Source organism: Pan troglodytes, chromosome 3 (genome assembly GCF_028858775.2).
Source record: "Pan troglodytes isolate AG18354 chromosome 3, NHGRI_mPanTro3-v2.0_pri, whole genome shotgun sequence".
Lineage (NCBI taxonomy): Eukaryota > Metazoa > Chordata > Mammalia > Primates > Hominidae > Pan > Pan troglodytes.
The window spans coordinates 171,349,671-171,362,801 of NC_072401.2; the positions used below are offsets into that span (position 1 = coordinate 171,349,671).

Genomic DNA, 13,131 nt, shown 5'->3' on the forward strand with positions numbered 1-13,131 from the left:
CCAAAATGTTTGTATCTCTTTACTTCCACTGTCAGGTCTAATAATTTTCACTCGGATTATCATATTTCTTACCCAGCCTGTTTTTTACACTCTAAACTCTTTTTCTTTTCTTTTTTTTTTTTTTTGAGACAGCATCTTGCTCTGTGGCCCGGTTGAAATGCAGTGGCACGACGACCAACCTGGGCTCAAGCAATTCTCTCAACTTAGCCTACTGAGTAGCTGGGACTACAGACACATATCACCATGCCCAGCATTTTTTTTTTTTTTTTTTTTGTATTTTTAGTAGAGATGAGGTTTTGCCATGTTGCCCAAGCTGGTCTCAAATTCCTGAGCTCAAGCAATCCACCCATCTCAGCCTCCCAAAATGCTGGGATTACAAGCGTGAGCCACTGCACCTGGCCCAAAAGCTCTTTTTCTAATAGCAATATAAATTGTCTTTTACAGACTATACTCATAATATGTTTCTTCTTTCAGAAATAGGTGTTAAGTGTATCTAACATGGAATGTATAGCTATAATTCTCATTGTGAAACCATAGCCTAATTTATTTCATATTACAATTTAAAATTCATGTTTTTTAGGAAGTTTTCTTAGATTAATCCACCTAGTTCCAGGTGCTACAGTCCCAAGATTTCTTTCTTTTTAACAAATTAAATATAGGTAACATGACTAGAATTGTAGTCAAAGAATATTGGAACCTTGGAACTTCAGTATTTGAACTTTATTTTGAAATATAATTTGTTATATTATAACAATATTATAATATATTGCACCTGGAAGTTAGGGGCAGTTTTTTTTTTTAATTATCTTTGTATCTGCTACACTGTAAAGTGCTATTTATGTAAAAAATTCTTTATAGAAGTCTTCAGTCGTAAAGTCTGCTGTACAGACTTTAGATCAGGGATTGGCAAACTATGAGCCATGTGCCAAATCCTGCCCTTCATCTGTTTTGTAAATAAAGTTTTATCAGAACACATTCAGACTCATTCATGAACATATTGTCTATGATTTCTTTTCTGCTACTATGGCAGAATTGAGTTGTTGCAACTGCGTGGCATCCAAAGCCTAAAATATTTACTCTTTGGCTCTTTGCCAACCCGTTTTAGATTATGAGCATTTTGGCATTATTATGTTTTTGTTTTCTTTCTATAGCACATAGTAAGATGTTCTGCCCACATTGTGCATAATTTATGGGTTTATTCAAGGATTTATGCAAGTGTAGCTGCAAGAAAAAAACCTAGAAGTGAACTTGCTAGGTTGAAGAGCATCTGTGTATGTTAAATTTTGTTAGCTTTCGCCTTCCCAAAGGGATTATTCCATTTCATACTTAAACTACTAATTTTGTGATAGGACTTCTTTCTCCATAGCTTTGCTAAATTAGTGCATTCACACACTTCATCTTTACTAATCTGATAGAGGGAAATGATATTGTGGATTTGATTTGCATTTCTTTTTATGTGTTAGGTTGAGCTTATTTTCATATTTAAAAGCCACTTGTATTTCTTTTTCTTGAGCTATCTTTTAATGTCCTTCCTGATACATTTCTGAAGTCTGTGATACTCATATAAGATATATGGTGAACATGTGTCAAAGATTTATTTGACTCTAATGAGGGAACCCGCCTGATGACAAGGCTGATTGAGAAGAGGATGTGTGAGATGAAGTGTATATCATCAGTGAAAGAAAGCAAATTCTTACAGGGCAAAAACAAAACCACAACTCTAAGGGTTATTGTTTCTACTGGACAGAATTCATTTGCATTTTACCAGATAAAAATTACTATTTTCAATTTATCTTTTACAAATCATTTTCTAATTTTACAGAGTCTATTCCCTAATCAGTAGTAAATAGTCTTCAAAATTCTCCAGAGCATCAGGTGACTATTATGCAGGCTAATTGTTGACACTCGGGTTTGACTTTAAGAGGACATGCCATAATTTTTTGGCCTTATTTCCAAGTTTTGGATAATTTTTCTTAACACATTTTTCTCTAATTGCAGTGATTTCAAGTGATTTTTTTTTAATTTTTTTAGTATTTATTGATCATTCTTGGGTGTTTCTCGGAGAGGGGGATTTGGCAGGGTCATAGGACAATAGTGGAGGGAAGGTCAGCAGATAAATATGTGAACAAAGGTCTCTGGTTTTCCTAGGCAGAGGACCCTACGGCCTTCCGCAGTGTTTGTGTCCCTGGGTACTTGAGATTAGGGAGGGGTGATGACTCTTAAGGAGCATGCTGCCTTCAAGCATCTGTTTAACAAAGCACATCTTGCACCGCCCTTAATCCGTTTAACCCTGAGTTGACACAGCACATGTTTCAGAGAGCAGGGGGTTGGGGGTAAGGTTATAGATAACAGCATCCCAAGGCAGAAGAATTTTTCTTAGTACAGAACAAAATGGAGTCTCCTATGTCTACTTCTTTCTACACAGACACAGTAACAATCTGATCTCTCTTTCTTTCCCCCATATTTCCCCCTTTTCTATTTGACAAAACTGCCATCGTCGTCATGGCCCGTTCTCAATGAGCTGTTGGGTACACCTCCCAGACAGGGTGGCGGCCGGGCAGAGGGGCTCCTCACATCCCAGATGGGGCGGCTGCCGGGTGGGGGCGCCCCCCACCTCCCAGACTGGGCTGCCGGGCGGAGGTGTTCCTCACCTCCCAGACTGGGTGGCGGCCGGGCAGAGACGCTCCTCACCTCCCAGACGGGGTGGCGGCCGGGCAGAGACGCTCCTCACCTCCCAGACGATGGGTGGCCGGGCAGAGATGCTCCTCACTTCCTAGAGGGGATGGCGGCCGGGAAGAGGCGCTCCTCACTTCCCAGACTGGGCGGCGGGGCAGAGGGGCTCCTCACATCCCAGACGATGGGCGGTCAGGCAGAGACGCTCCTCACTTCCTAGACGGGGTGGCGGCCGGGCAGAGGCTGCAATCTCAGCACTTCGGGAGGCCAAGGCAGGCGGCTGGCAGGTGGAGGTTGTAGCGAGCCGAGATCACACCACTGCACTCCAGCCTGGGCAACATTGAGCACTGAGTGAGTGAGACTCCGTCTGCAATCCCGGCACCTCGGGAGGCCAAGGCGGGCAGATCACTCGAGGTCAGGAGCTGGAGACCAGCCCGGCCAACACTGCGAAACCCCATCTCCACCAAAAAATACAAAAATCAGTCAGGCGTGGCGGCGCGTGCCTGCAATCCCAGGCACTCCAAAGGCTGAGGCAGGAGAATCAGGCAGGGAGGTTGCAGTGAGCTGAGATCGCGGCAGTACAGTCCAGCCTTGGCAACAGAGGGAGACCGTGGAAGGCGGGAGTCAGAGACCAGGGAGAGGGGGAGACGAGGGAGAGGGAGAGGGATTATTTCTGTATGACTTAATAATGAATTTCTAAGAAGGTCACTTAGCTCACTGTTGTCTCTTCTAAAACATACTCATCTTTCCTTTTCTCTTCTGTAGGAACTCATTATACAATGACAAATGGAGGCAGCATTAACAGTTCTACACATTTACTGGATCTTTTGGATGAACCAATTCCAGGTGTTGGTACATATGATGATTTCCATACTATTGATTGGGTGCGAGAAAAATGTAAAGACAGAGAAAGGCATAGACGGGTAAGTATTTTTAGTAAAAATTTTTAAAAACATAGTGCATAATTAGATCCTTTAATAATATATTTCTGCCAATGATCTCAGGCTGCCAAAATATGTTTACATTTAATATAAGTAAATGTCTACATTTCATATGTGGTACATGTTTTTTTCTTTTTCTATGTTAAATTTTTTTAGTTTACTTATACCCTGTAACTTTCCAGAAAGGATTTCAGGTAGCTAAAAAACAAGGAAATACAATAAGAAGACAAAATAAGAAGGAAAGGGAAAAATACAGCACAGGAGTTGGGGGGAAGAACAAGCTAAGTTCCAGATATGGAGGTCAGCATGATTTTGGGCTTTGAGCAGCCCACCAGCTAAGGCAAAAAAGGAAACTCATTGCATAGCTCTTACCTATGGAAAAAGAAGAAATCTACTGGGGGCAGATGGTCTTGTGGGATTTTGCTGTTTTCTTTTATCTCCTTTCCCAGTATTTGATTCTGAGATATTTCTCAATTTGGCTCCCAAATAAAGCTTATTGAGTGTTGTAATGGTTTACTGTTTTTTTAAAAATGGCTTTAACATATAAAAGTACAACTTATGGATCCTTTTTGTTTGTGGTCGTGACTTACTGATAATGTAATCCAAAATACATTTTTTATTTTGTATTTATTTATTTATTTTTGAGACGGAGTCTCAGTCTTCTGCCCATGCTGGAGTATAGTGGTGTGATATTGGCTCACTGCACCCTCCGCCTCATGGATTCAAGCGATGCTCCTGCGTTAGCCTCCTGAGTAGCTGGGACTACAAACGTATGCTACCATGCCTGGCTAGTTTTTATACAAAATACGTTTTTTAAAAAACAATTTTTTTTTTTGGAGGTGGGGGGACTGTCGCCCAATCTGTTGCCCAAACTGGAGTGCAGTGGTGCAATCTTGGCTCACTGCAACCTCTGCCTCCCAGGTTCAAGCGATTCTTGTACTCAGCCTCCTGAGTAGCTGGAATTATAGGTGTGTGCCATCATGCCAAGCTAATTTTTGTATTTTTAGTAGAGATGAAGTTTCGCCATGTTGGCGAGGCTAGTCTCGGACTCCTGGCCTCAAGTGATTGGCTGACCTCAGCCTCCCAAAGTAGAAAATCTTTTTGAAAAATAAAATTCCAAATCTCAAAAGGCCCTATATAATTTTGGTGTTGGAAATTTACTTGTCAATGAAAATGACTATTTACACAAATTATAAGCTTCCATATTAATGTATATGTGTGTGAACCTGAAATTCAAATTATATTATATTGTTTATGAAAGGTACAGCTTCTGAGATTCATCAGATGATATTTACCTTTAGGGCATATCTAAAAATAAAATACAGTACATGAAATCCAGTGCTTTAATCCAGTGATTCTTAAACTTTTTGCTCTCAGATCCCCTTTAAACTCTTAAAAGATACTGAAGAGCTCCAAGGAGGCTTTGTTTACGTGGTTTTTATCAATGGATATTTACCATATTAGACACTGAAACTGAGGATTTAAAAAAAAATAATTCATTTAAAAATAACAGTAACAAAACCCATTACATGTTAACATAAATAACATTTTTACGAAACTATATTTTCAAAAAAAATTTAGTGAGAGAATGACATTGTGCTACATTTGTTATAAATCTCATTATTGTCTGGCTTAATAAAACACTGCTGGATTCTCATATCTGCTTTTGCAGTCAATATGTTGTATGTTGTTTTTATGGAAGTATGTGAAGAAATTCAACCTCATACACAGATAATATAGTTGGAAAAGCTATGAGTATTTTAATAGTCTTTAAGATTATTGCAAATATTCTTCTTTGATACTACACTAAAGTGACAATTGTTAGTTTCTTAAAGATTAGTTGTAATGTGTACTTTGAAACTGCATCAATGAACTTTGTCTTCTGTTACATTAAAATCCATTGATTTTGAATATATGATTTTGTAACATTATGCAGTGATCATTTAGAAAATATTGATTCACTGATTTATGTGGATCTTTTAAATGTTGACACTTATATAATATAATACAATATTTTAAAAATCACATTTGTTAATTTTACCTTTGATCTATTCAGAAAAGACTCTAAGTATTGGGAACCTATCATCCTTACAGTGATAGATACAAGTTTCCTAAAATTCTGATTTTTACTGGAGAGCTCAAATTCTATCATTGGAAACAAATACACATTTATTTAACTTAAAAATGACAGGATTACTTGGTTTCATTATTAAGAAAATACCTGTCAAATTCCCAAGTCTGGAAAACCATAGTTTGATGTCACTCTTTCAAGTAAAAATGGCATTCCATGTAAGAAGTGTCTAGTTTATTATGCAACTCAAATAAATTACGCAAGTGCTTTTCTTTAGGACATAACTTCATACATACTTCCACATGCAGCAGATGTGTGTAGTTATGCATAGTTCCTTATGCATGGTTCTTATTTCATCACACAAAATATTAAAAAGACTCTGATTGAGACGTAGCAGTTTTTACTGCTTCATCAAAGATGCTCTTATTTGAAACTGGCATAATATTATTTATTTATTTGATTTTACTGGGAAGCATGGCAGTCAAGAATGTAATGACTGCCAGTACATTTGAGTGCCACTGCCTGATTTTTGCTAAGGAGTCAGCAATTTTGCCACTGGTTTTGCATTTTCAGTAAAAATGTCAACACAGTGAAAAAGGCACATAATGTCTTGTATTATTTTGTAAACAGTTTTATCTTGCAGAACCCTTGAAAAGGTCTCGGGGATCCTCCAAGGTGCCTGTAGACCGTACTTTGAAAATCACTATTTTAATCCAAAGTGCCTAGATCAGACACACTATAAATCCTGTGTCTTGTATGATCATTAGGTAAATACATTTGTACTTAGAAGTATACATTCAGAGACATTAACAGTATTCAGGTTGGGATTTAAGTATATTTTAAAGTGTGGTACCTAGAGAGTATCCGTGACACTATGTTCATAAAATTTTAGAGAAAACTGAGATCAAAGGAAACCAAAACAGGCTGGTCATAGTGGCTCATGCCTGTAATCCCAGTGCTTTGGAAGGTTGAGGCAGAGGATCGCTGGATCCCAGGTTGAGACCAGCCTGGGCAAATATGGAGACTATCTCTACACAACAAAACAAAAATTAGCTGGGTATAGTGTCTTGCGCCTGTAGTCCTAGCTACTCGGAAAGCTGAGGTGGGAGGATCCCTTGAGCCTGGGAGTTCTAAGTAACAGTGAATTATGATTGCACCACTGCCCTCCAACCTAGGTGATAGAGCAAGACCCTGTCACCCTCCAAAACAAACAAAAAACACTTTTTTCTCTGAGTATGTAAATGGTTAGTGTACAGTCCTTGAAAACATTGCAAATGGTATAGCAATATATGAAGTAGCCAGTATGTGTCCTAGCTAATTTTATCAATCATCTCTTCCTAGACCAATAAAATATTTTTCAATATTTTGATCCATGCTTATATAAACAAAATTTTTTAAAGCTGGAAAATTCCACACATTTATATACTTACTATTGTTCTTAAAATTAATTTTTTTTTTTTTTTTTTAAGCAGAGTCTTGCTCTTTTGCCCAGGCCGAAGTTCAGTGGTGCGATCTCGACTCCCTGCAACCTCTGCCTTCCAGGCTCAAGCAATTCTCGTGCTTCAGCACCCCAAGTAACTGGGATTACAGGCGTACGCCACCACACTGGCTAATTTTTGTAGTTTAAGTAGAGATGTGGTTTCGCCATGTTGGCCAGGCTGGTCTCAAACTCCCGGCCTCAAGTGATCCACCTGTCTCAGCCTCCCAAAATGTTGGGATTACAGGTAGGAGCCACTGCGTCCGGCCTTCATTAACTTTTAAAGCCTTTCTATGTCAGTGCATATACCCAACCTAATTCTTTTTTTCCATGAACTTTTTTGTTATACTTGTAGCCTTCCTACCCCAGATTATTTCGAAGCAAATTGTCATTCTGTAATTTCAAATATTACTATTTCAGTATTTTACAAAATGGTTGCAGTTTAATTGTTGTTCCTTTTTTATTTATTAGCTTGCATATTTCTATAGAGAGTTTACCCCACATCAACCATTTGGATTCCCTGAAGTAAAGGTGGTACAGGAAAGGGAGAAATCTTGAAATACTAGGTTCCTTAGCATCCTCAAAGTTGACCAATGAGATTTTTTGCTTGTTTGGTTGTTTTTTTCTGTGTCTTCATGGACTCATGGATTTAAGTATATTTGTGGTTTAATCATCACTGTTATTATTCTTATTGATGTTCATGTTATTTAAATTAGTGGGAGCTTTTTTGGTTTGCTATCTGTGTCCTTCGTCATGTCCTTAGATAATCCTAATCCTAATCCTGATTCATCGTAGACATTTCCCGCAGCAAGCCTGGAATCAGCCATTTCTCAAGGAGCTCTCTGATTCCATTGAAGGAAAATATAATATAGGTACAATCTAGGCACTAGGTGATACTTGTTACTTCTGGGTTGGCTATTGTTTCTAGCCTCCTAAGTTTATATGACTCTACTAATTTGAATTCATAACTATGGGACTAAACTTCTAGTTCTTAAATCTGCATTTCCTTTAAGTCATGCCAAAAATCTGAACATCACAAACATAGTCATTTCATTTAGCCCACAATACACACATACAACATTGTCAGTATAACAGTACCAACACCATCTCCAACAATATGCCTACTGAAAAATTTTAGGTAATCTGTCTCCAGCCTCCCAGGTAGCTGGGACTGCAGGTGCACACCACCATGCCTGGCTAATTTTTTTTTTTTTTTTTAAGAGACTGGGTCTTGCTATGTTACTCAGGCTGGTCTGAAACTTCTGGCCTCTAACAGTCCTCCTGCCTTTGCCTTCCAAAGTGCAGAGATTACAGAACTGAGCCACCATGTCTGGCCTATCCTTTATTTATTCCACCAAAGTTATTTATACAAATTACTTTGTTGTAAAGTCCCTTGGAATAGTTTCTTCTGTGGCATTATGTTACCAGTTAGATGCACCTTTGATTCATTTAACTTTACTTCAATTTTTAAGGTTTGCTTTTTAGATTTAGTTTTGTTTTATTATACATATATGAAGTATTTCCACGGTTCCAAAGTTAAATGAACAAAACAGGCATGTTCAAAGAAGTCTAGTTTCCATCTCTGTCCCATCCAATCCATTGTCTTCTTCCCCTTATAAGTAATAATTTACATTTTTAACTTATGGTTTATCTTCTGATTTTTAAAAATATAAGCATAAATATTTATATTCCTGTCTTTTAGCATGCTTTTAGCCATCTTGCTTTTTTCCCGTATAATGCTAAATATATCTCATTCTTTTTAATTGCTGCAGAATTTCTCATTACATAGGTATACTGCAATTTATCTGATGCTATGTTGATGAACATTTAAATGATTTCCAGATTTTAGGAACGGTGATGATTGAACTCTCTGTACATATATCTTTTTTACTTGGCACACTCCATCAAGCAACTACTTAAGTGACTGACTATGATGCTATGCAAGCAGTTATATAAAGAAAACAGCAGTGACTCAGCCTGAAAACGGCTTAATATTATCATGTTTTCTTACACATTATTTTTATTGAGGAAAAGCAACATGGAGTTTAGTGATTATTTTTTAAAGAAATAACCTATTTCTAATTCTAAAGAATGGTTAATATCTGTGTTTGGTTGCTTATAGGGTAGAAGGGGTAAAATTGCCTCATTCAACTTAGAACTTACCGTGTCATTTTAGTGGAGCGTTGTGACTTCAAATAGACCCGATTCTTGAAATAGACTGGGTCCATGTCTTTTGTAGGGACATGGATGAAGCTGGAAACCATCATTCTCAGCAAACTGTCACAAGGACAAAAAACCAAACATCGCATGTTCTCACTCATAGGTGGGAATTGAACAATGAGAACACATGGACACTGGAAGGGGAACATCACACACCGGGGACTGTTGTGGGGTGGGGGAATGGGGAGGGATAGCATTAGGAGATATACCTAATGCTAAATGACGAGTTAATGGATGCAGCACACCATCATGGCACATGTATACATATGTAACAAACCTGCACGTTGTGCACATGTACCCTAAAACTTATAATAAAAAAAAAAAAAAGAAATAGACTGGGTCATTGAATTCCAGCTGTAGCCCTCCTTCAGAACAGTTGAGCACTGAAGTCCTGGGCTGAAAATTGACTTTTTTTTTTTTTTTGAGATGGAGTCTAGCTCTGTCACCCAGGCTGAAGTGCAGTGGCACAATCTCTGCTCACTGCCACCTCCGCCTCCCGGGTTCAAGTGATTCTCCTTCCTCAGCTTCCCAAGTAGCTGGGATTACAGGCGTCCGCCACCACACCCAGCTAATTTTTGTATTTTTAGTAGAGAAGGGGTTTCACTGTGTTGGCCAGACTGGTCTTGAACTTCTGACCTCGTGATCCACCCGCTTTGGACTCCCAAAGTGCTGGGATTACAAGCGTGAGCCACCACACCTGGCCAAAAATATGGGTTTCTAAAGCAACAATCCTAGTAGAACAGAAGAGAGGTGTTGACTAGTTAGGGATTTAGGTTTAGAAGTACATTCTTAGTAAGAGAGGTGAGACTTACCTTCTTGTGTTTTAGTATAGTGAGATCTGGATCAAATCTATTACTCTTATTAATCTCCTAACTTCCTACACTATATCCAGTAGAGGACACTTTTGCCTTACACAGTAAAGAAAGAGCCTCTGGACTCTACCAATGGGATCAGAGCTCTCCAAACCTGCGTATTAAAAGGCCTATAAGTTTTGGGGGGTCCCTTTGTCCACATGATTGTTCTGTAATACATTGTATTTATGGACATGGTATTATTATACACAGATCCTGTCTTTTAAAGAACATTATAATCCACTTAACTGCTAGGACCAGAGAATGACCGATAATTCAAACCATATTGTCTTACAGAAGACATATATAAAAGATAGTTAGTTATGTGTACCAATTGAGGTTCAAATTTGATTCAATTTAAAACAATCTAGGCCAGATTTTATATAGTTTGTGGACCCTTTGCACTCAAATCTCAAGGTTCTTATTGAAATGCAGATCTTGGCTGGGCACGGTGGCTCACACCTGTAATCCCAGCACTTTGGGAGCCCAAGGCAGGTAGATCATTTGAGCTCAGAAGTTCAAGACCAGTCTGGCCAACATAGCGAGGCCCAGTCTCATTGAAAGAAAAAAACTTTTTTAATAAAAAATAAAAGCAGATCTTGGGTAAAGACATGTAGTCTGGTTTACAGGTATTAACAACTGTCTGTAATGTAGTGATTTTGCTCCAGAATTACCTTTTCCATTATTTAGTTCTGAAATTACTGTTCTATGTATGGTAAATGAGAAAAATTGCTAGATTCTAGAACTGTGGCTTCTATTCATAGTTGGAAAAATGAAGCATAAACATTTCTAATTTCAGATCAACAGTAAAAAGAAAGAATCAGCATGGGAAATGACAAAAAGTTTGTATGATGCGTGGTCAGGATGGCTAGTAGTAACACTAACAGGATTGGCATCAGGTAAAGAAAATTTTTCAAGCAATCCTTTTTTAGTTAACAGAAGTATAAACTGTTCTTCCCTCCTTCCCTCAATTTTTTTTCAGGTACCATTGGATTTTAAAAAGCATTTGTTTCTCTTCTTCAAAAAATCTCCTTAAATATAAGACTAGGAGGCAGGAGGCTTCCAAGTCTAGTCTTGGCTCTATCACTTTACTTGTTTATCCAGCTTGGTTGATCTTTCTGGACTCAGTTTCTATATCTGTAAAATAAGTGGTTTGGATCAGATGATCAATAAAGTATCTTTTGATATTAACATCGTAATAAATAGCTAATATTTATTGAGTGCTTCCTATGTGTTGTACACTGTTCTAAAAACTTGACATGTATTTAAACCTCACCGCAATCCTGTGGTACCAGTGTTGTCATTATCACCATTTTGCAGATGAGGAGACTGAAGCAGAAGAAAAGTAACTTAGTTTGACTGAGGTCATACAGTTTAGTAAATGGCTAAACCAGGATTTGAATTAAAGCCTTCTAGCTCAAGACCTATCCCCTTCATCACCCTGCTATACAGCGTGGCCACAAAGTCCCAATGTGTGAGATTTTAAGAAAGAGCTGTTGAGGACCTGAAAACAAATATTAAGCACTGTTATAATCACTTTCAGCTTCCATGACGGAAGATTATGTTCAGAAGACCACAAAAATTAAAATTTTTGTGGAGAATAAAGTACTGATAATTCTAATTGGCATGCATAGTAATTTTACGGCCTCTGTGTATGTAACCCACTGATCTCTTTATATAAGAAGGACCCAGATTTGACCATAAATTTGTGTATTTTTTATATTCTCACAATAAAGTAATCTTGATATATGGTTTTCTGTAATTTAAGAAAATATTATTCCTATGAGTTTCAATAATTATTTCTAATGGACATTAAATTTTAATGAAATTGACATCATTTATAAGTCTGTTAATTAAGTTATCGATTGAAAATTAGATTTGTGAACCTCCTGCCAAGTAGCTGTCTTTTGAAGATATTTTAGTATCTTTTAAACACTGTTTTTCAGATCACAATTAATTTGAATGATGTGACTTTTTAAAATTCCAAACAAAAATAGCACTTTTATTGTAAAAAATAACTCTTTACAGTTTATAACTAAAATTTGAAAATCTTAAATTTATATGTAGTTCATAAATGACCCTTTATTTAGGAGTCTCCTGCTTTCCACTTGCCTTTTAACTAGATTGTTCTCGACTCCCAAAAAATTGACTTTTTTTTTTTTTACCATCTCCAACATGTTTTTATAGGGGCACTGGCCGGATTAATAGACATTGCTGCCGATTGGATGACTGACCTAAAGGAGGGCATTTGCCTTAGTGCGTTGTGGTACAACCACGAACAGTGCTGTTGGGGATCTAATGAAACAACATTTGAAGAGAGGGATAAATGTCCACAGTGGAAAACATGGGCAGAATTAATCATAGGTCAAGCAGAGGTAAGTCTTGCTTTGTCTCAAGATGAATTACTAATTGATATAGCAAAATGTTTCCAATTCATTTAATTATAGAACTAATCACATATTAGATGATTGCATACACATCAAATGGATCCACCCTCAACACATTGCAGCAAGAAAGAATTAAGTGCAATATTGTTTCAAGTAGCTTTTTTATTAGTTAACTGCATAGTCAGTCATATAACAAATCCTCTGGAGTGTGGTGCAAATATATTTGAGCTGTAGTAGAAAAGAAGTGATAGTTATTGCAGTAAGATCTGTGTAAAGTTACTAAGAAGTCAAGTTATTAAAACTAATATATTACTAAGATTGGGAAGTTTGAATTATGAAAGTATTATCAAATAATTTAGTAAAATCAACCTACGTAGAGATACATTGAAGATAATCAGACATTTTTATTTGTGGCATTACAGCATTTAAATGATTGATTTACTATGATCTACAAAGAACATTTTAGAACTTAGGATGTTACATGTATATTTTTTACATGATGACATGGATA

At 37.4% G+C, this 13,131-nt stretch overlaps 1 protein-coding gene across 10 annotated transcripts in view; it reads left to right on the forward strand.

Moving 5' to 3' along the window:
* The window catches only part of CLCN3 (chloride voltage-gated channel 3), a 102,726-nt gene that overhangs the window by 56,184 nt on the left and 33,411 nt on the right, over positions 1 to 13,131 (forward strand). For 7 of the 10 annotated variants that reach the window (XM_001153970.6, XM_063809201.1, XM_063809202.1 and 4 more), the window contains 3 exons: positions 3,439 to 3,596; positions 11,033 to 11,132; positions 12,421 to 12,608. In XM_001153970.6, the coding sequence (XP_001153970.1) occupies positions 3,439 to 3,596; positions 11,033 to 11,132; positions 12,421 to 12,608 (446 nt within the window). The remainder of the gene's footprint in view (positions 1 to 3,438; positions 3,597 to 11,032; positions 11,133 to 12,420; positions 12,609 to 13,131) is intronic. The other 3 variants (XM_063809205.1, XM_063809204.1, XM_063809206.1) reach the window with 1 other exon arrangement.